We start from the raw sequence: 18,389 nt of genomic DNA on the forward strand, positions 1-18,389 counted from the left end.
TCTAGAAAAGTGTGTTAATTCAAGCTCTGCTAGTAGGTCCTGTCTACTAATCTGGGCATCAGTTACAAAAGTGTCTGCCTTACAGTAGTTCATTAAGCCATACATTTGTTTTAGGTAGTTTATTGCATTTGTGTTCAATTTACCAGTAAGACTACCTCACAAAACAGAGGTCTAAAAGAACTAAAGGTAAAAACTTTGATGTGGGAGAAACAATTGGCTGCTTTTTTCCTACCCAGACGTTACCTTCTCTTTTTTTTTTTTCCTCTTAATGCTTGAAAAATGTTTTCGGTTTTGAATATTGCACATTTATTCCCAAAGCATACTTTTTAAAATACAGAGATGCAGACAAGCAAATGGGTCTGTGTAAGCCAGAGCAGTTACCCAGTGGAGGTGGAGGTGGAAATCTTGCTCAGCTTAAAGCAGGCACTGGCAGGTGGCACAGACTCACCTTGACTCCTAAACCTACGCCCGTGCTGCATGTCTGACAGCTAATGCCAGTCTCGTGTGGCTGCATCAGTGACACAGGGTTGTGAGGTCCTGAGGTCATTATGTCCAGAGATCACCACGCATATTAAAGCAGATGGTGCCATTGAGCACCCATTGTGTGTTCAGCACCTACGCACAGGGGATCCAGGAAGCGCCTAAGCAGTGCCTGCCCTCTGGCTTCTTATCCTCTGGGGAGGGCCGTGCACCCCACACATGGGCTACAGCAGACCATGACGTCCATTAAAGTAACAGACCCGTGGTTCAGACTCAAGTAGGTTCATAATTCAGAGGGAGAAAAATATTACGCATCAAAACCACTTTTTTTACTTTGAGAAAGTACTTTCCAGAAAATTCATTTAAAATTATTCTAATGCTTTGTATGATAAAAATAACTAAGCTGTAATTTGTATACTTTTTACCCAATTTTGAATTTAAACTTTCCTAGCACCTGATTGTACTTGAGGGAATTACTGAGTGACGATCACGTACGTGTATATCCAGTACCGTTTGATTGAAGGTAGCCCCTGGAGGCGTTCGGTAATTTATTAGTACATCAGTGCCATGCTTCAGCGTTGGATTTTTAATCCAGAAATGATCACCCTTCTTGTGAATCCTGATTCTGGTGGCACAAATGCATGAAAGCCTATTATCGAAATAGATACTTGAGTAAGAAATGAAATCTTCCCTTTACAGAATGTCGTTCATGAGCTAAGGATAACCAATCAGGTCATCTATTTGAACCCGCCCATCGAAGAGTGCAGGTACAAGCTGTACCAGGAAATGTTTGCCTGGAAGATGGTTGTGCTGTCTCTGCCCAGGATCCAGAGTCAGAGGTACCAGGTGAGCCTTCCGGGGACTCGCACCACATGGCCTCTGCCCAGGCCTCCCTAGGGCCCTGGGGCACCACCTCTCCTCCACATCCCTGGACATGGTGCTCTCCATACGTCGTTCAAGACTCCCGACTTGGGACTCTGCATTCTAAGGGAAAGCTAGAGGAAGGCTTATGTGACTTGGCATTTTTCCCCCGTGGCTGCTTTCCCAAATCGTTGCATCTGCAGTTCTGATTTCAGTAGTCTCTCAGCAATTCCCCCCATGAACCCGTCTTTTAATTCCTCTTTCTCCCCACCCCCACTTTTTAATATACAAGTTTGTAGATACACACAAAAGTAGAGGGAATCTCATGAGTTCACATCAGCCTGCTTTGTTTATCATGTGGCCAATTTAAATTTTTATTCCTTTCCCTCCTCCTTCTCCCCACCAGACTATTTTAAAACAAATCCCGGATATACTCTTTAATAAGAGTATCAATAATAATAACGTGCTTTTGGAGCAAAAGGAAAACTGAAAAGACTGTTTAGTTCCTGGTCTGAGCAACATTACTTCTAAATAAGACTGGTGGTTTTCAAATAAGCAGATTTCCATAACCTCTGTTGTAACAGGCTCTTCTAGAAAATCTCAGCTTTGAATATAAGCAGCATAGGCTCAGTTCTGAGGTGTTTTCGTGGTAGCAAGCCCCCTGTAGACTCAGCCTTGGTGGTGACCAGCTAATCCGAACCGAGCTATGAACCGTTCCTTTCGCTCTGGGAGTGTGCAGACTGCAGGATATTTCTCGTCAGGTGTCTGTTCACACTGCTGTCCTGTTGTCTCCACACTGAACCAAACAGAAGCCAGCCCCTCTTACGCTGGAGCCCGTGCCCCTGCTCTGTGGCCCAGCTCCCCTTCCCTCTGCTGAGCCTCCTGTCACCCTCTAGCCACCTTACTTCTCAGCTCCCCCTGGTGAAAACACAGAGAACTCGTCTGCACACCTGCTCTGGGTCCAGCCCCTCAGGCATCAGGGTCACAGGCGTTTCCCTGCTGTTATGGCAGGCTTCTCAGCCCTTGAGAAGTGGCAGTGGCAGGATGTGACGGTGTGCACCCCACCCCCACCTCCACCGCCTGCTTGATATGCTTGTTCCGCTTGGCTGTCCTGGTTTTCCTCCCACCTCACTGGCCATTGTCCTCTGCGGCTCTTCCTTGGCTCTCTCTCTTCCGGCTCCTACTGTTTGAGTGCACTCTCCATCCCCAGCACCTGTCTCACCTGGTCCATTGCCGGCCAGATGGGACAGCTGGGCTCATACCTCCAGCCCGGCCTTTATCCTGAGCTCTAGACCCATCTCCCCAGCCCGCCCCCCGGGCATCTCCACAAGACTCGTGGGTGCGAAAACTGAGTGTGTGTCTGACCCCCTCCCTCAGACTAGCTGCCACCCCCACTCCTTTTCTCTGCCTTCAGCCTGCTCAGGGCCAAGCTGAGGTGTCACCCTTGCCTCCCACTGTTTCCATCTGCAGAATTAACCCTGATCTTCTTTTTCCCACGTCCACTGATCCCACTGGTCCAAGGTACCATCATCCCGCACTTGGATTCTTAAAGTTCCCTTCTGACAGGTCTCTGTCTGCCTTTGCCCCCTGCTAAAACCTGTTTTCAGCACAGCAGCCAAAGTCTTAGATTTTATGTCAGTCCCAACACTTCTTCCCAGAGCCTGTTGATGGCCTCTCGTGTCACTCCCCATGAAAGCCCATGTCCCATGGCAGAGTGCTGGGCCCCACGTAATGTGCTGCTCGTTGCTTCTCTGACTTGAGTGCCAGTGTCTCCCTCGCTGGCTCTGTGCCAGACACACTGGCCTCTTGCTCTCTTCACATTCCAGGCAGGCTCCTGCCCCTGGGCCTTTGCACTTGCTGACCTCCCTGCTCAGAACCCCCAGTAGCAACATACTGACAGGGCTCACTCCCTCCCTCTCCTGGTCCTGCTCAGTGAGGCCTTCCCTGATCTTCCCCAACCCCACACTCCCAGCCCTCCTCTTTCCTGCTTTATCTCCGTGGTACTTCTCACCTGCTGAGAAGTATCTCTCCTCCCACAGAGTGTAAGCCCATGTGAGCAGAGTTTTTTGTCTGTTTCTTGTGCCCACAGCAGTGCCTGGCAGATAGCCAGCACTCAGATCATTGAAACGATGCATGTGTCATCGCTTCCATCATCCAAGTCGGTGTAAATATTTGGTCATGGAAATCTCCATTCTTTGGACATTGCCTTTAATGTTCTGCTCTCAGATGAGATAGGTCTCAAAGTGCTCTGTAGCGGTTTTTGGATTTTCTAACTTGTGCTTGATCTGATGTCCCTTCACTGGGTGATGAGTTGAGGAGGCCTCTGATTTCTTGTGGCTGGGATGTTCCAGCAGATGTTCCAAATGCCATTTGTATAGCGGGCTCTTCCTTCGGTTCGTTTGAATTCAGCGAAAGGTGGCTCTGAGATGAACATCTTTGTACACACTGCTTGTGTTTCTTCTGGTTCTGCTTGCTTAGGTGGGTGTTCATTACGAATTGACTGAAGAAGAGAAATTCTACCGGAATGCTTTAACGCGGATGCCTGATGGCCCCGTTGCCCTGGAAGAGTCCTACTCTGCGGTCATGGGCATCGTGACTGAGGTCGAGCAGTACGTCAAGGTGAGAAGCTCCCCGTCTCGTTGAAATACATTGCAGAGTGTGTTTAGACATAGTGAATATGAGGTCTGATGAACACGGGAGCCGAAATCTATGTAATGTGTGTCTAATATGATGTAATTGATGACACTTGCTTATTTTTTTTTTTTTTTTTAATTTTTTTTTCAACATTTATTTATTTTTGGGACAGAGAGAGACAGAGCATGAACGGGGGAGGGGCAGAGAGAGAGGGAGACACAGAATCGGAAACAGGCTCCAGGCTCTGAGCCATCAGCCCAGAGCCTGACGCGGGGCTCGAACTCACGGGCCGTGAGATCGTGACCTGGCTGAAGTCGGACGCTTAACCGACTGCGCCACCCAGGCGCCCCGACACTTGCTTATTTTAAAGCAGCCAGTGAATGGTAGGACAGAGCTTACAGAATATTAACTATTATTTTAGACAGCAATAAATGTTATTCCTTTTTAAAATAAAAATTTGGAGAACTTGAAGTGAATTTTTCTGACAGTATTGACAACAAGTGAGACGTGAACCTAATGCGTGTGAACATTCTGTAAGAGGCCCAGCTGTGCTATTTGACCCTCCCGTCCACCTGCAGGTCTGGCTTCAGTACCAGTGCCTGTGGGACATGCAAGCCGAAAACATCTACAACAGACTCGGAGAAGATCTCAACAAATGGCAGGCTCTCCTGGTGCAAATACGGAAGGCCCGAGGAACTTTTGACAATGCGGAAACCAAGAAGGAGTTTGGGCCAGTCGTCATAGATTACGGCAAGGTGAGCTCTGTCCCCCCGGGGCAGGGGGTGGAGGTCGCTGTCAAGACAGCGTCTGTGGGTGACAAGGACGCGTGGAAGCGTAAACACCCCGGCGCGAGGGACTGACTATCTGCTGTCCTCGGCTCGTCCACCCACAGGTGCAGTCCAAGGTGAACTTGAAGTACGACTCTTGGCATAAGGAGGTTCTCAGCAAATTTGGGCAGATGCTCGGGTCAAACATGACAGAATTCCATTCCCAGATCTCGAAGGTGAGGAGGCGGGATCCTGGCCGTGTCGCGAGTCTGCCGCCAAACCCTCGGCTCTGTGTTGAATTCCTGTGCTCTCTCCACACAGTCACGGCAGGAGTTGGAGCAGCACTCGGTGGACACGGCCAGCACCTCGGACGCGGTGACCTTCATCACCTACGTGCAGTCTTTGAAACGAAAGATAAAACAGTTTGAGAAACAAGTTGAGGTGAGCTCCGTGAACAGTTAAAATTCTCATCGTCACCTCGTGAGGCACGGTATCAGAAATTAGGTGCCTACAGGCCACCACCATCTCCCTGACAGCCACCTGATGGGCTGCTTGAGGGCAGGCACTGGCATCCTGGGGATCTGCATTTTAAACAGCTCTCGAGGTTTGAGGTCCACTGTGTTTTGCCTTTTAAAATCTTTTACTTTAGTGGTTGTTCTTCGAGTCCTCAAACTTGCATTCTGTTTATAATTTGGAAGGAGGGGGTGAACCACAGCCCAGCGTGCCTTCAATCCTGTCCGGGCCCCCCGGCTGCAGGCGGGCCTGGGCCCCGCTGCTCCCTGAGCGCCGTGCTCTCAGCGTGGAAGGTTTCTGGAGAAGAGCAGACGTTGTTGTGTGTTCCGTAGCCACACGCTGTCTTCCCTTTACGTGGGAGTCTGACGACAGTCTCTGTGATTCGAGAACTAAAACCACCTGTGTTCTGACTCGCGCAGCTCTACCGCAATGGCCAGCGCCTGCTGGAGAAGCAGAGGTTCCAGTTCCCGCCCTCCTGGCTCTACATCGACAACATAGAGGGTGAGTGGGGGGCCTTCAACGACATCATGCGGCGGAAGGACTCCGCCATTCAGCAGCAGGTGGCAAACCTGCAGATGAAGATCGTGCAGGAGGACCGGGCCGTGGAGAGCCGCACCACCGACCTGCTGACGGACTGGGAGAAGACCAAGCCTGTCACGGTGAGTCCCGCCAGCGTCACAGTTTGCCCTGAGCCCACAGCGTGATTCGGTGCCTTTTCGCCCAAACTTAAAAAGGCTTTGCTGTGGATTAGCTTCCCCACTTATGAGGACTCCTCCTTTTTGTAACTGAAACTTGCACGTGGTCTCTTTGAAAAGTGAAAGCCAATGGAGATCTCTTCTCACCCAGAAACCCCTCATGACGAGCATGTAAATCATGAGGTGGTTTTAAAAAAGTTTTTTGTTCCTAAGCTATCCTTTTATTGAGCACTAACTGTTCTGTGCAGTGGGGATGGAGCAGTGAACAGGAAGGACAGGAGCCCCCATCCCCATGGAGTCACATTCCAGCGGGAGACGCAGGGAGAAACGAGCAAGGAAAACGCGTGTTCGAGTCAGGTGGTGCGAGGTGCCGTGGGGAAGGGCGAGAGCTGGGAGAGAGAGAGCGGTGTTGGGTGTGCTGCCGGGAAGGGAAGGGGTGGGGGGTGGTAAGACCTGAGGGAGGGAGAGCAGATGGTGAGGGAGGACTTCCGGCAGAGGTGACGTCGAGTGCGAGGCTCGAGCAAGTACATAACAGCATACCTGGTTTTCCAGGGCAGAATTCAGTGTCATTTATTTATACATAGAAACATAGGCAGTAAAGAGAAGGGGGAAGGTGGTCATGGGACTTTGAGTGTCAATCTGGTTTTCTAGTTTGGGTGTCACTGATCCACACCAGGGCTGGTGACAGGTCTAGCCTCCCACCATCTACTCCGTAGAGCTCTGTGCTGCCTCAGCCCTGGCTGTGATGCTGCATCCAAAGGTCCTGTTTTGTGTTCAGTTTTGGTTCAAGGGCCTGTGTTTTTTTTGTTTGTTTTTTTACATGAGTCTTGTACTTGTTTTATTATTTTTTTTAATATAATTTATCATCAAATTGGTTTCCATACAACACCCAGTGCTCATCCCAACAGGTGCCCTCCTCAATGCCCATCACCCACTTTCCCCTCCTCCCAACCCCCCATCAACGCTGTTTGTTTTCAGTATTTAAGAGTCTCTTATGGTTTGCCTCCCTCCCTCTCTGTAACTTTTTTTTCCCCTTCCCCTCCCCCATGGTCTTCTGTTACGTTTCTCAAGATCTACATATGAGTGAAAACATAAGGTATCTGTGTTTCTCTGTATGACTTATGTCACTTAGCATAATACTCTCTAGTTCCATCCATGTTGCTGCAAATGGCCATATGTCATTCTTTCTCATTGCCAAGTAGTATTCCATGATATATATAAACCACATCTTCTTTATCCATTCGTCAGTTGATGGACATTTAGGCTCTTTCCATAATTAGGCTAATGTTGAAAGTGCTGCTATAAACATTGGGATACATGTGCCCCTATGAATCAGCACTCCTGTATCCCTTGGGTAAATTCCTAGTAGTGCTATTGCTGGGTCGTAGGGTAGTTTTATTTTTAATTTTTTGAGGAACCTCCACACTGTTTTCCAGAGCAGCTGCCCCAGTTTGCATTCCCACCCAACAGTGCAAGAGGGTTCCCGTTTCTCCACATCCTCTCCAGCATCTATAGTCTCCTGATTTGTTCATTTTAGCCACGCTGACCGGTATGAGGTGGTATCTCAGCATGGTTTTGATTTGTATTTCCCTGATGAGGAGTGACATTGAGCATCTTTTCATGTGTCTGTTTGCTATCTGGATGTCTTCTTTGGACAAGTGTCTGTTCATGTCTTCTGCCCATTTCTTCACTGGATTATTTGTTTTTCAGGTGTGGAGTTTGGTGACTTCTTTATAGATTTTGGATACTAGGCCTTTATCTGATACATCATTTGCAAATATCTTTTCCCTTTCTGTCGATTGCCTCGTAGTTTTGTTGATTGTTTCCTTTGCAGTGCAGAAGCTTTTTATCTTGATGAGGTCCCAGTAGTTCATTTTTGCTTTTAATTCCCTTGCCTTTGGAGATGTGTCAAGTGAGAAATTGCTACGACTGAGGTCAAAGAGGTTGTTGCCAGCTTTCTCCTCTAGGGTTTTGATGGTTTCCTGTCTCACATTCAGGTCCTTCATCCATTTTGAGTTTATTTTTGTGTATGGTGTAAGAAAGTGGTCTGGTTTCATTCTTCCACATGTTGCTGTCCAGTTCTCCCAGCACCATTTGCTAAAGAGACTCTCTTTTTTCCATTGGATGCCCTTTCCTGCTTTGTCAAAGATTAGTTGGCCAGATTAGTGGGTCCAATTCTGGGTTCTCTATTCTATTCCATTGGTCTACGTGTCTGTGTTTGTGCCAATACCATGCTGTCTTGATGATTACAGCTTTGTAGTAGAGGCTAAAGTCTGAGATTGTGATGCCTCCTGCTTTGGTTTTTTCTTCAAATATTACTTTGGCTATTCGGGGTCTTTTGTGGTTCCATACAAATTTTAGGATTGTTTGTTCTAGCTTTGAGAAGAATGCTGGTGCAATTTTGATTGGGATTGCATTGAATGTGTAGATAGCTTTGGGTAGTATTGACATTTTAACAATATTCTTCCAATCCACGAGCACAGAATGTTTCTCCATTTCTTTGTGTCTTCTTCAGTTTCCTTCATAAGCTTTCTATAGTTTTCAGCATGCAGATCTTTTACATCTTTGGTTAGGTTTCCTCCTAGGTATTTTGTGGTTCTTGGTGCAGTTGTGAATGGGATCAGTTTCTTTATTTTTCTGTTGCTTCATCATTGGTGTATAAGAATGCAACCAATTTCTGTACATTGATTTTGTACCCTACGACTTTGCTGAATTCATGTGTCCGTTCTAACAGACTATTGGTGGAGTCTGTCAGGTTTTCCGTGTAGAGTATCATGTCATCTGGGAAAAGTGCAAGTTTGACTTCGTCTTTGCCAATTTTGATGCCTTTGATTTCGCTTTGTTGTCTGATTGCTGATGCTAGGGCTTCCAACACTATGTTGAACAACAGTGGTGAGAGCGGACATCCCTGTCGTGTTCCTGATTTCAGAGGGAAAGTTCTGTTTTTCCCCATTGAAGATGATATTAGCTGTGGGCTTTTCTTAAGTGGCTTTTATGATGTTTAAGTATGTTCCTTCTGTCCCTCCTTTCTTGAGGGTTTTTATCAAGAAAGGATGCTGTGTTTTGTCAAATGCTTTTTCTGCATCTATTGACAGGATCATATGGTTCTTTTCTTTCATTAACGTGATGTATCATGTTGATTGATTTGCAAATATTGAACCAGCCCTGCAGTCCAGGAATGAGTCTCACTTGATCATGGTGAATAATTCTTTTTATATGCTGTTGAATTCAATTTGCTAGTATCTTGTTGAGAATTTTTGCATCCATATTCATCAGGGATATTGGCCTGTAGTTCTCTTTTTCTGCTGGGTCTCTGTCTGGTTTCGGAATCAAAGTAAATCTGGCTTCATAGAATGAGTCTGGAAGTTTTCCTTCCCTTTCTGTTTTTTGGAACAGCTTGAGAAGGATAGGTATTATCTCTGCTTTAAATGTCTGGTAGAATTCCCCAGGGAAGCCTGCTGGTCCTGGAGTCTTATTTGTTGGGAGATTTTTGAGAACTGATTGAATTTCTTCCCTAGTTATGGGTCTGTTCAAACTTTATTTCTTCCCGTTTGAGTTTTGGTAGTGTATGGGTGTTTGGGAATTTGTCCATTTCTTCCAGATTGTCCAGTTTGTTGGTGTATAATTTTTCATAGTATTCCCTGCTTGTATTTCTGAGGGATTGGTTGTGATAAATCCATTTTCGTTCGTGATTTTATCTGTTTGAGTCATCTCCCTTTTTGAGAAGCCTGGCTAGAGGTTTATCAATTTTATTTTTTCAAAAAACCAACTCTTGGTTTCATCGATCTATTCTACTGTTTTTGGATTCTATGTTATTTATTTCTGCTCTGCTCTTTATTATTTTTCCTTCTGCTGGGTTTGGGGTGTCTTTGCTGTTCTGCTTCTGGTTCCTTTAGGTGTGCTGTTAGATTTTGTATTTGGGATTTTTCTTGTTTCTTGAGATAGGCTTGGATTGCAATGTATTTTCCTCTCAGGACTGCCTTCGCTGCATCCCAAAGCATTTGGATTGTTGTATTTTCATTTTCATTTGTTTCCATATATTTTTTAATTTTTTCTCTAATTGCCTGGTTGACCCATTCATTCTTGAGTAGGATGTTCTTTTACCTCCATGCTTTCAGAGGTTTTCCAGACTTTTTCCTGTGGTTGCTTTCAAGTTTCATAGCATTGTGATATGAAAGTGTGCATGGTACAATCTCAATTCTTTTATATTTTTGAGGGCTGTTTTATGACCCAGTGTGTGATCTATCTTGGAGAATGTTCCATGTGCACAGGAGAAGAAAGTATATTCTGCTGCTTTGGGATGTAGAGTTCTAAATATATCTGTCAAGTCCATCTGGTCCAATGTATCATTCAGGGCCATTGTTTCTTCACTGGTTCTCTGTCTAGATGATGTGTCCATTGTTGTAAGTGGAGTATTAAAGTCCCCTTCAGTTACCACGTTCTTATCAATAAGGTTGCTTATGTTTGTGATTGTTTTATATATTTGGGGGCTCCCATATTCGGCGCATAGACATTTACAATTATTAGCTCTTCCTGATGGATAGACTGTGTAATTATTATATAATGCCCTTCTTCATCTCTTGTTACAGCCTTTAATTGAAAGTCTAGTTTGTTGCTTTCTTTTGACTTCCAGTAGCATGATAGATAGTTCTCCATCCCCTCACTTTCAATCTGAAGGTGTCCTCAGGTCTAAAATGAGTCTCTTGTAGACAGCAAATAGATGGGTCTTGTTTTTTTTATCCATTCTGATACCCTATGTCTTTTGATTGGAGCATTTAGTGCGTTTACATTCAGTGTTGTTATTGAAAGATATGGGTTTAGAGTCATCATGTTATCTGTAAGTTTCATGCTTGTAGTGATGTCTCTGGTACTTTGTGGTCCTTGCAACATTTCACTCACGGAGTCCCTCTTAGGATCTCTTGTGGGCCTGGTTTAGTGGTGATGAATTCCTTCAGTTTTTGTTTGTTTGGGAAGACCTTTATCTCTCCTATCCTGAATGACAGACTTGCTGGATAAAGTATTCTTGGCTGCATATTTTTCCTGTTCATCACATTGAAGATTTCGTGCTATTCCTGTCTGGCCTGCCAAGTTTCAGTAGATAGGTCTGCTACTACCCTTATGTGTCTATCTTTGTGTGTTAAGGCCCGTTTATCCCTAGCTGCTTTCAGAATTCTCTTTATCCTTGTATTTTGCCAGTTTCACTATATGTCGTGCAGAAGTTCGATTCAAGTTACATCTGAAGGGAGTTCTCTGTGCCTCTTGGATTTCAATGCCTGTTTCCATTCTCCAGATTGGGGAAGTTCCCTGCTATGATTTGTTTAAGTACATCTTGAGCGCCTTTCTCTCTCTTCTTCTGGAATTCCTATGATACGGATATTGTTCCGTTTGATTGAATCACTTAGTTCTCTAAGTCTCCCCTCATGATCCTGGATTTTTTTTTTATCTTTTTCTCAGCTTTCTCTTTTCCCATAATTTTATCTTCTAATTCACCTATTCTCTTCTCTGTCTCTTCAGTCCACAGTGTGACCACCTCCATTTTATTTTGCACCTCATTTATAGCATTTTTTAATTCATCATGACTATTTTTTAGTCCCTTGATCTCTGCAGCAGTAGATTCTCTGTGCTTTATGTTTTTTTCAAGCCCAGCAATTAATTTTATGCCTGTTATTCTAAATTCTTGTTCAGTTATGTTGCTTTTGACCAATTCTTTAGCTGTCACTTCTTTCTGGAATTTCTTTTGAGGAGAATTCTTCCGTTTTGTCATTTTGGCTAGTTTTCTGTCCCTTGTGAGTTTTAAAAGCTTGTTTTGTGCTCTGCACCTGTGAGCACTACAATACTAAAGTCATACACTGTCCAGGGCCTGGAAGGGCTCCTGTTTTAAGGAGATCTTCTCTGTCATTAATCCTGGCACTGTAGCTCAGGCAGAATAAGTATTGATCAACAGGTGAGATTCTGATCACCAAAATTTGAATATGTTTTCTTGCCATTTTTTGCTAGTAATGTGTTCTAGTTTAAATTTTCGATGATATTTTATATAGTCATTCTCAAGTTACTAAAATTAAGAGTAAGCCAATAGTACTTTAATGGTCAACTGGAGGCCGTTTCCCTGAGGACTACTTGATTTCTCATTCTTGTCTGCGGAACTGATGTAACAGCTGTGTGCCTCGGGAGTGCGTGGCCAGCAGCCTCCCGAGAGCCATGTCCCCTCGGGTCGGGAGCATCCTGCTCCAGGCCCCAGTCTGTCCTGACTCCTCTCTTCTCGTCTCCCAAGGCACTCAGTGAGACAGTGACTAAACGGAGAGGTGCTCCACCTTTCTCCTTCATACCTTTATTGACTTCAGACATGGAAGTAGAAGTTAACACTCAGTGATGTACATGAACTTTAAGTGTACATCTTGCTGAAGATTTACATGTGTGGACATGTTCAGGGAATCACAGATTTCCAGACTCCCAGCAGGTGCTTTCCACCATTTCAGACCCAAAGCATGCACCTGTCCTGGGACCTCGCCCTGCAATTGTGCATTTTGACTGCTTTCAGGGCAATCTCCGCCCAGAGGAGGCGCTTCAGGCTCTTACCATATACGAAGGAAAGTTCGGCAGGCTGAAGGACGACCGGGAGAAGTGTGCGAAGGCCAAGGAGGCGCTGGAGTTGACCGACACGGGGCTGCTTAGCGGCAGTGAAGAGCGCGTCCAGGTGCGGACCGCGGGGGTGGGGCTCCTCGTCCTGAGTCTGCCCTTGACCAGGGCCGCGTCAGGGGCTCTGCCAGAGCCGCGGTGGTTTCTGCATGCTTAGTCTCACTGTTCTACTGTCGTGATTTCAGGTGGCCTTAGAAGAACTGCAGGACCTCAAAGGCGTTTGGTCGGAACTTTCCAAGGTCTGGGAGCAGATTGATCAGATGAAGGAGCAGCCGTGGGTTTCCGTCCAGCCTCGAAAGGTACACCTAAAGGAGATGTGGTGTGTGTCCTCGTATGCTGACGGTCGTAGACCACTCAGGAGCTTCGCAGGCAGGGAACTGTATTGTGCATCCTCAGAATGTCACATGATGGTCATTTAGGATTTATCTGGACTGATGTAAAATTTGTTTGGAAACCATTTTTTTTTTTAAGTTTTGTTTTTATTTTTGAGAAAGATACAAAGAATGAGCGGGGGAGGGACAGAGAGAGAAGGAGGAAGAATTCCAAGCAGGCTCTACCCTGTCAGCTCCACCCGATGCGGGGCTTGAACTCATGAACTGTGAGATCATGACCTGAGCCACAGTCAGAGTCACACTTCATTTCCTGAGCCACCCAGGCACCCCCAGAAAACATTTTTTAAGATAATTCACCATTTAAAGAAAGTTGGCAAACTAAATATCATTTTGTGTTCCTCTTGACAGCTTCGACAAAATTTAGATGGCCTCCTGAACCAGCTGAAAAACTTCCCTGCCCGATTACGGCAGTACGCATCCTATGAGTTTGTCCAGAGGCTTCTGAAAGGCTACCTGAAGGTAGTGGTTCGGTGCTGGGGTCGTGGTGTCTGTTAGGAACACGGCTGCACGGTAACCTTGCTTACTCTCTCCGCAGATAAACATGCTGGTGATTGAACTGAAGTCCGAAGCACTCAAAGATCGCCATTGGAAGCAGCTGATGAAAAGACTTCATGTCAACTGGGTTGTTTCTGAGCTAACCCTTGGCCAAATCTGGGATGTTGACTTGCAGAAAAATGAAGCTATTGTCAAGGATGTGCTGCTTGTGGCACAAGGGGAGATGGCTTTGGAAGAATTTTTGAAGCAGGTGAGTAAATAGACTGATAGCCCCATTTATGTCACATTTCAGGCTGTGAGGTCAGTTTGAGCTGTGTAAAAACAAGAGCTTCATCTGCGGTCCTTTTGTCCCCATAGCACTTAGTTGCTTGTATACCTGGCAAACACCCACATACTAATAAGGTGCCCCTTTTTGGTTTTAATTCAGATAAGAGAAGTATGGAATACTTACGAGTTAGACTTGGTTAACTACCAGAACAAGTGTCGCTTGATCCGAGGTTGGGATGACCTCTTCAACAAGGTCAAAGAGCACATCAACAGTGTCTCCGCCATGAAGCTCTCTCCGTACTACAAGGTACCCTTGTTGGGCAGGCTTTCCCTCTCTGATCAGGCTTTCCCCTGAAATTTCTCTGTAATACTTTTGACTGGCAGTTACCAGAAGCCTGTTTTTTAAAGCGTGAGTCAAATAACTTGACATAACCTGCAGTTTTTTTACTAAGTTTTGGCCTATCTATGAGTGAATCGCTTAGCAGCTGGGCTCTGCTTCCCATCTGCCTACTAGGTTTTCGAAGAGGATGCCCTGAGCTGGGAAGATAAGCTGAATCGGATCATGGCTCTCTTTGACGTGTGGATTGACGTGCAGAGGCGGTGGGTGTACCTGGAAGGCATCTTCACGGGAAGCGCGGATATCAAGCACCTGCTTCCGGTGGAGACCCAGCGGTTCCAGAGGTATGGCCTCCAGCTTGGGTGCAAAGGAGCTGAGGGGTAGGTGTGACTGGTGACCCTTCTTCACGTAAAGGCTAACGACACTTTTGATTTGATTCGTAGTATCAGCACGGAGTTTTTGGCTCTGATGAAAAAGGTATCCAAGTCTCCCCTTGTAATGGATGTTCTGAATATCCAGGGGGTACAGAGGTCTCTGGAGAGACTGGCAGACCTGCTAGGAAAGATCCAGAAAGCATTGGGAGAATACCTGGAAAGAGAGCGATCCTCTTTCCCCAGGTAAGATGATTGCTTTGACTTGCGCTGAAGTCGAGTCCAAGTTCAGGAGCCTCCCCTCTCCCCTGTGGGTCTGTGTGTTAGTCGCTTTGACATCAGAAGTTTTGTTACTAGTAACAAAATGAATGTTACTCCCTTTCCGCGCATTTATTCCTTTTTTAAAAAAAATGTTTATTTTAGAGCATGTGTGTGTGAGAGTGAAAGGGCAGGGGGAGGAGCAGAGAGAGAGACGGAGACACAGAATCTGAAGCAGGCTCCAGGCTCCGAGCTGCCAGCACAGAGCCCCACGCGGGGCTCGGACACAACGGACTGAGTCACCCAGGCGCCCGTATTCCTAATTATAATGTTAAATGATTCCTCACTTTCTGTCTTGTGTTTGTTTATTAAGCTTCATTGAAACTATTATCCACCCTTTTAGGCAGCTTGCATCTCTTAAAAGTTTAGCTCTGATTGTTTTCCAAACGGCATTTCTTCCTTTCTGAATAGTTTGCTTACTGTAAATTGAACAGGCTTTTATTTATTTTGTTTGTTTTGAGAGAGAGAGAGCAAGGAAAGGAAACAGAATCCCAAGCAGGTTCCTTGCTGTCAGCCCGGAGCCCGATGGAGGGCTCAGTATTACGAATGGTGAGATCATGACCCGAGCCAAAATCAAGAGCAGATACTCAAGCTACCTAGGTGCCCCTTGAACAGGCTTTAAAAAAATACGTTCATGAAGTAAGATGAATGGCATGAAGTGCATGGAATCCCTCTTCAGTAGCTTGTTCAACAAACGTGTGTCCTTTGCTGAGGGCTGGAGGAAACTCGGACCTAGTTTAGATTGGAGATTGTCCATCAGCATCCAAGTCTAGTTTCCCTTCCTGTAATTTGAAGTTCCACTTTGATGCACCTTATTTATGTGTATGTGACATTTTACAACTTGAATGCTATTTTAATTTTAGGTTCTATTTTGTGGGTGATGAAGATTTGCTTGAAATCATTGGCAACAGTAAGAATGTAGCTAAGTTACAGAAACATTTCAAGAAAATGTTTGCTGGCGTTTCGAGCATCATCCTAAACGAGGATAACTCTGTCGTCTTGGGCATTTCCTCCCGTGAAGGAGAGGAGGTAGTGAAGTTTATGATTGTAACTTAGAATGCTTCTCTCCTGCCTTTGTACATCTTAATTCTTGTATCATACGTATTTCAGGTTATGTTTAAAACTCCTGTGTCGATTACTGAACATCCCAAAATCAACGAGTGGCTCACGCTGGTAGAAAAGGAGATGAGAGTCACACTGGCTAAACTTCTGGCTGAGTCTGTTACAGAAGTTGAGATTTTTGGTAAAGCAACTTCGATTGACCCAAATACCTACATCACTTGGATTGATAAGTACCAGGTAACGTGTAGTAGAAGTGGGCCAGCGGAGAGGCGGATGCACCGGCTGGTCTCCAAGACGATCCTTTGGGTCTCGTGTCTCCTGTCTTCCAGGCCCAGCTTGTGGTTTTGTCAGCCCAGATAGCCTGGTCTGAAAACGTGGAGACAGCTCTGAGCAGCATCGGCGGAAGCGGTGACGCGGCACCTTTGCACTCCGTGCTGAGCAACGTGGAGGTCACCCTCAACGTGTTGGCCGACTCGGTCCTCATGGAGCAGCCACCGCTGCGGAGGCGGAAGCTGGAGCACTTGGTTAGTCCCGCGCCTGCCTGACTCACTCCTCACCGGTTAGGCCCTGCCTTCAGTGCAGGCAGTCAGCGGAGATCACGCCTGGGAGCGCTCTTACTGGTGGTAGGGAGAGAAGGAGGTGGTGCATTTGTGAGCTCTCTGGTGTGGGTATCGCTCTACTCTGTTGAAAGGTAGCCTTGGGGGAGCAGGGGAGTTATGTGTACACATCCTGGGGAAGGGGAGGCGGGGAGCCTTGACCAGGATTTTTGCCTTTGCTTGTCAGCCCCTTCCCAGAGAGGCGCCCGGGTGTGCCTGCACCGGTGTTGCGGCCAGCCTGGAGGGGACAGACTGGGGACAGAGACAGCTGTTCTCCTGACACATTTCATGCTAGTTAGGTCTTCGCTTGACGTTGGGTGTTTTTGTTTGTTGATGGTTTGGTTTTGCTGCAGCTCTTGATTCTGTGTAATTTCATTGTGGGAATGACAGTGCTGTTTTTGGAAGGGAATTTGGATTTGGAACATTCACTGAAAGCTATTGCAACTGGATCTTGAATCTCAAAAGTCTGCTAAATGATCACGTGCCCAGGAAATGCAGTGTCCTTGCACTACTCCAGTTTATGACAAAGTCTTAATAAGTGACTCTGTGTTCAGATTACAGAGTTGGTTCACCAGAGGGACGTTACACGCTCCTTGATCAAAAGCAAGATTGACAATGCCAAATCTTTCGAATGGCTCAGCCAGATGCGCTTTTACTTCGACCCTAAGCAAACCGATGTGCTACAGCAGTTGTCGATCCAAATGGCAAATGCCAAATTTAACTATGGTTTTGAGTACCTGGGTGTTCAGGACAAGCTGGTCCAGACCCCCCTCACCGACCGCTGCTATTTGACCATGACACAAGCCTTGGAGGCCAGGCTGGGGGGGTCCCCTTTCGGTAAGTTACTCCACAGACCTGGACAGATGGAGAGAGTAAATGCAATTTGTAAAGATTAAATCAACGATTTTAAATGTATTTCTTAATTACGTAGCTCATACGTTCTAGAACCTCAGATTTGTCTGCAGTTGTTACACGTCCTTTGATTCTGTAAACAAGCTGGGTAAGGCTAACGATACCTCCCTGTGGACTCAAGTACTCAGTCACTCTTCTTCAAACAATAGGGCCGGCCGGGACTGGGAAGACAGAGTCCGTCAAAGCTCTTGGCCATCAGCTTGGACGCTTTGTTTTGGTCTTCAACTGCGATGAAACCTTTGATTTCCAGGTGAGAAGATTTCTGAGTCCACCTACAATCTAACGGCCTGAGAGGGCAGCTGGGGAGTACCACGCCTGGACCCCTCTCAGGGCTCCTGGCCTCACGGCTTGGCACGGCCCGTCTGGCCTTCTGAGTCCCAGGGATGGTGTGGTTTTGAGTGGGGTGTCCGACATACCTGCTTCGGTGTTGACTTGAGCTGCATTGTTTCTGGAAGAGACGGTTAGTGTCTGTGTGTGGGAATAAGTAACTATGATGGAAAAGATTTTTTTAATCAACAAAAAGGGGCAGAGTAAAAACAGCTCTATCTTTGGAATCGGCACAGGAGGAGACAAGGTGTGATGCCCTACGTCTGTACACAGACCATCGCCATTGTTAGTGAAGCACTTCTGTGTGCAGGCCCCGCACCTCCCGTGGGAACCTGATGTCACGCTCACAGCCACCCGGGGGGGGGGGGGGGGGGCGGTGGTAGCCCAAGGTCCCGCCGGATCAGGGCCGTGGAGCCCGCCCGAAGCAGGTGGTTTGAGCTCCTGTCTTTGTTCGGTTTCAGGCAATGGGACGGATCTTTGTGGGGCTCTGCCAGGTGGGTGCGTGGGGCTGCTTTGACGAGTTCAACCGCCTGGAGGAGCGGATGCTGTCAGCCGTGTCGCAGCAGGTGCAGTGCATTCAGGAAGCGCTGCGCGAGCACTCCAACCCCAACTGCGATAAGAGTGAGACTTCCCTTTTCCTCTGCACGTTACTTAGCGGCTGTGGAAGGAGAGTCCACGGGGGCTGGGTCACACCTGTGATTGGAAACGAGTGAGAGTTTCACTTCG

General features: G+C 46.6%; 1 protein-coding gene across 2 annotated transcripts in view; it reads left to right on the forward strand.

Moving 5' to 3' along the window:
* DYNC1H1 (dynein cytoplasmic 1 heavy chain 1) overlaps window positions 1–18,389 on the forward strand; it is a 77,849-nt gene that overhangs the window by 26,838 nt on the left and 32,622 nt on the right. For both annotated transcript variants that reach the window (XM_047864560.1, XM_047864558.1), the window contains exons 11-29: window positions 1,180–1,326; window positions 3,820–3,960; window positions 4,554–4,730; window positions 4,868–4,978; window positions 5,064–5,183; window positions 5,675–5,914; window positions 12,489–12,644; window positions 12,772–12,885; window positions 13,327–13,437; window positions 13,514–13,723; window positions 13,901–14,047; window positions 14,255–14,421; window positions 14,521–14,694; window positions 15,630–15,795; window positions 15,877–16,065; window positions 16,158–16,352; window positions 16,979–17,261; window positions 17,486–17,586; window positions 18,125–18,284. In XM_047864560.1, the coding sequence (XP_047720516.1) occupies window positions 1,180–1,326; window positions 3,820–3,960; window positions 4,554–4,730; window positions 4,868–4,978; window positions 5,064–5,183; window positions 5,675–5,914; window positions 12,489–12,644; window positions 12,772–12,885; window positions 13,327–13,437; window positions 13,514–13,723; window positions 13,901–14,047; window positions 14,255–14,421; window positions 14,521–14,694; window positions 15,630–15,795; window positions 15,877–16,065; window positions 16,158–16,352; window positions 16,979–17,261; window positions 17,486–17,586; window positions 18,125–18,284 (3,109 nt within the window). The remainder of the gene's footprint in view (window positions 1–1,179; window positions 1,327–3,819; window positions 3,961–4,553; window positions 4,731–4,867; window positions 4,979–5,063; window positions 5,184–5,674; window positions 5,915–12,488; window positions 12,645–12,771; window positions 12,886–13,326; window positions 13,438–13,513; window positions 13,724–13,900; window positions 14,048–14,254; window positions 14,422–14,520; window positions 14,695–15,629; window positions 15,796–15,876; window positions 16,066–16,157; window positions 16,353–16,978; window positions 17,262–17,485; window positions 17,587–18,124; window positions 18,285–18,389) is intronic.

Source organism: Prionailurus viverrinus, chromosome B3 (assembly GCF_022837055.1).
Source record: "Prionailurus viverrinus isolate Anna chromosome B3, UM_Priviv_1.0, whole genome shotgun sequence".
NCBI classification, from domain to species: Eukaryota; Metazoa; Chordata; class Mammalia; order Carnivora; family Felidae; genus Prionailurus; species Prionailurus viverrinus.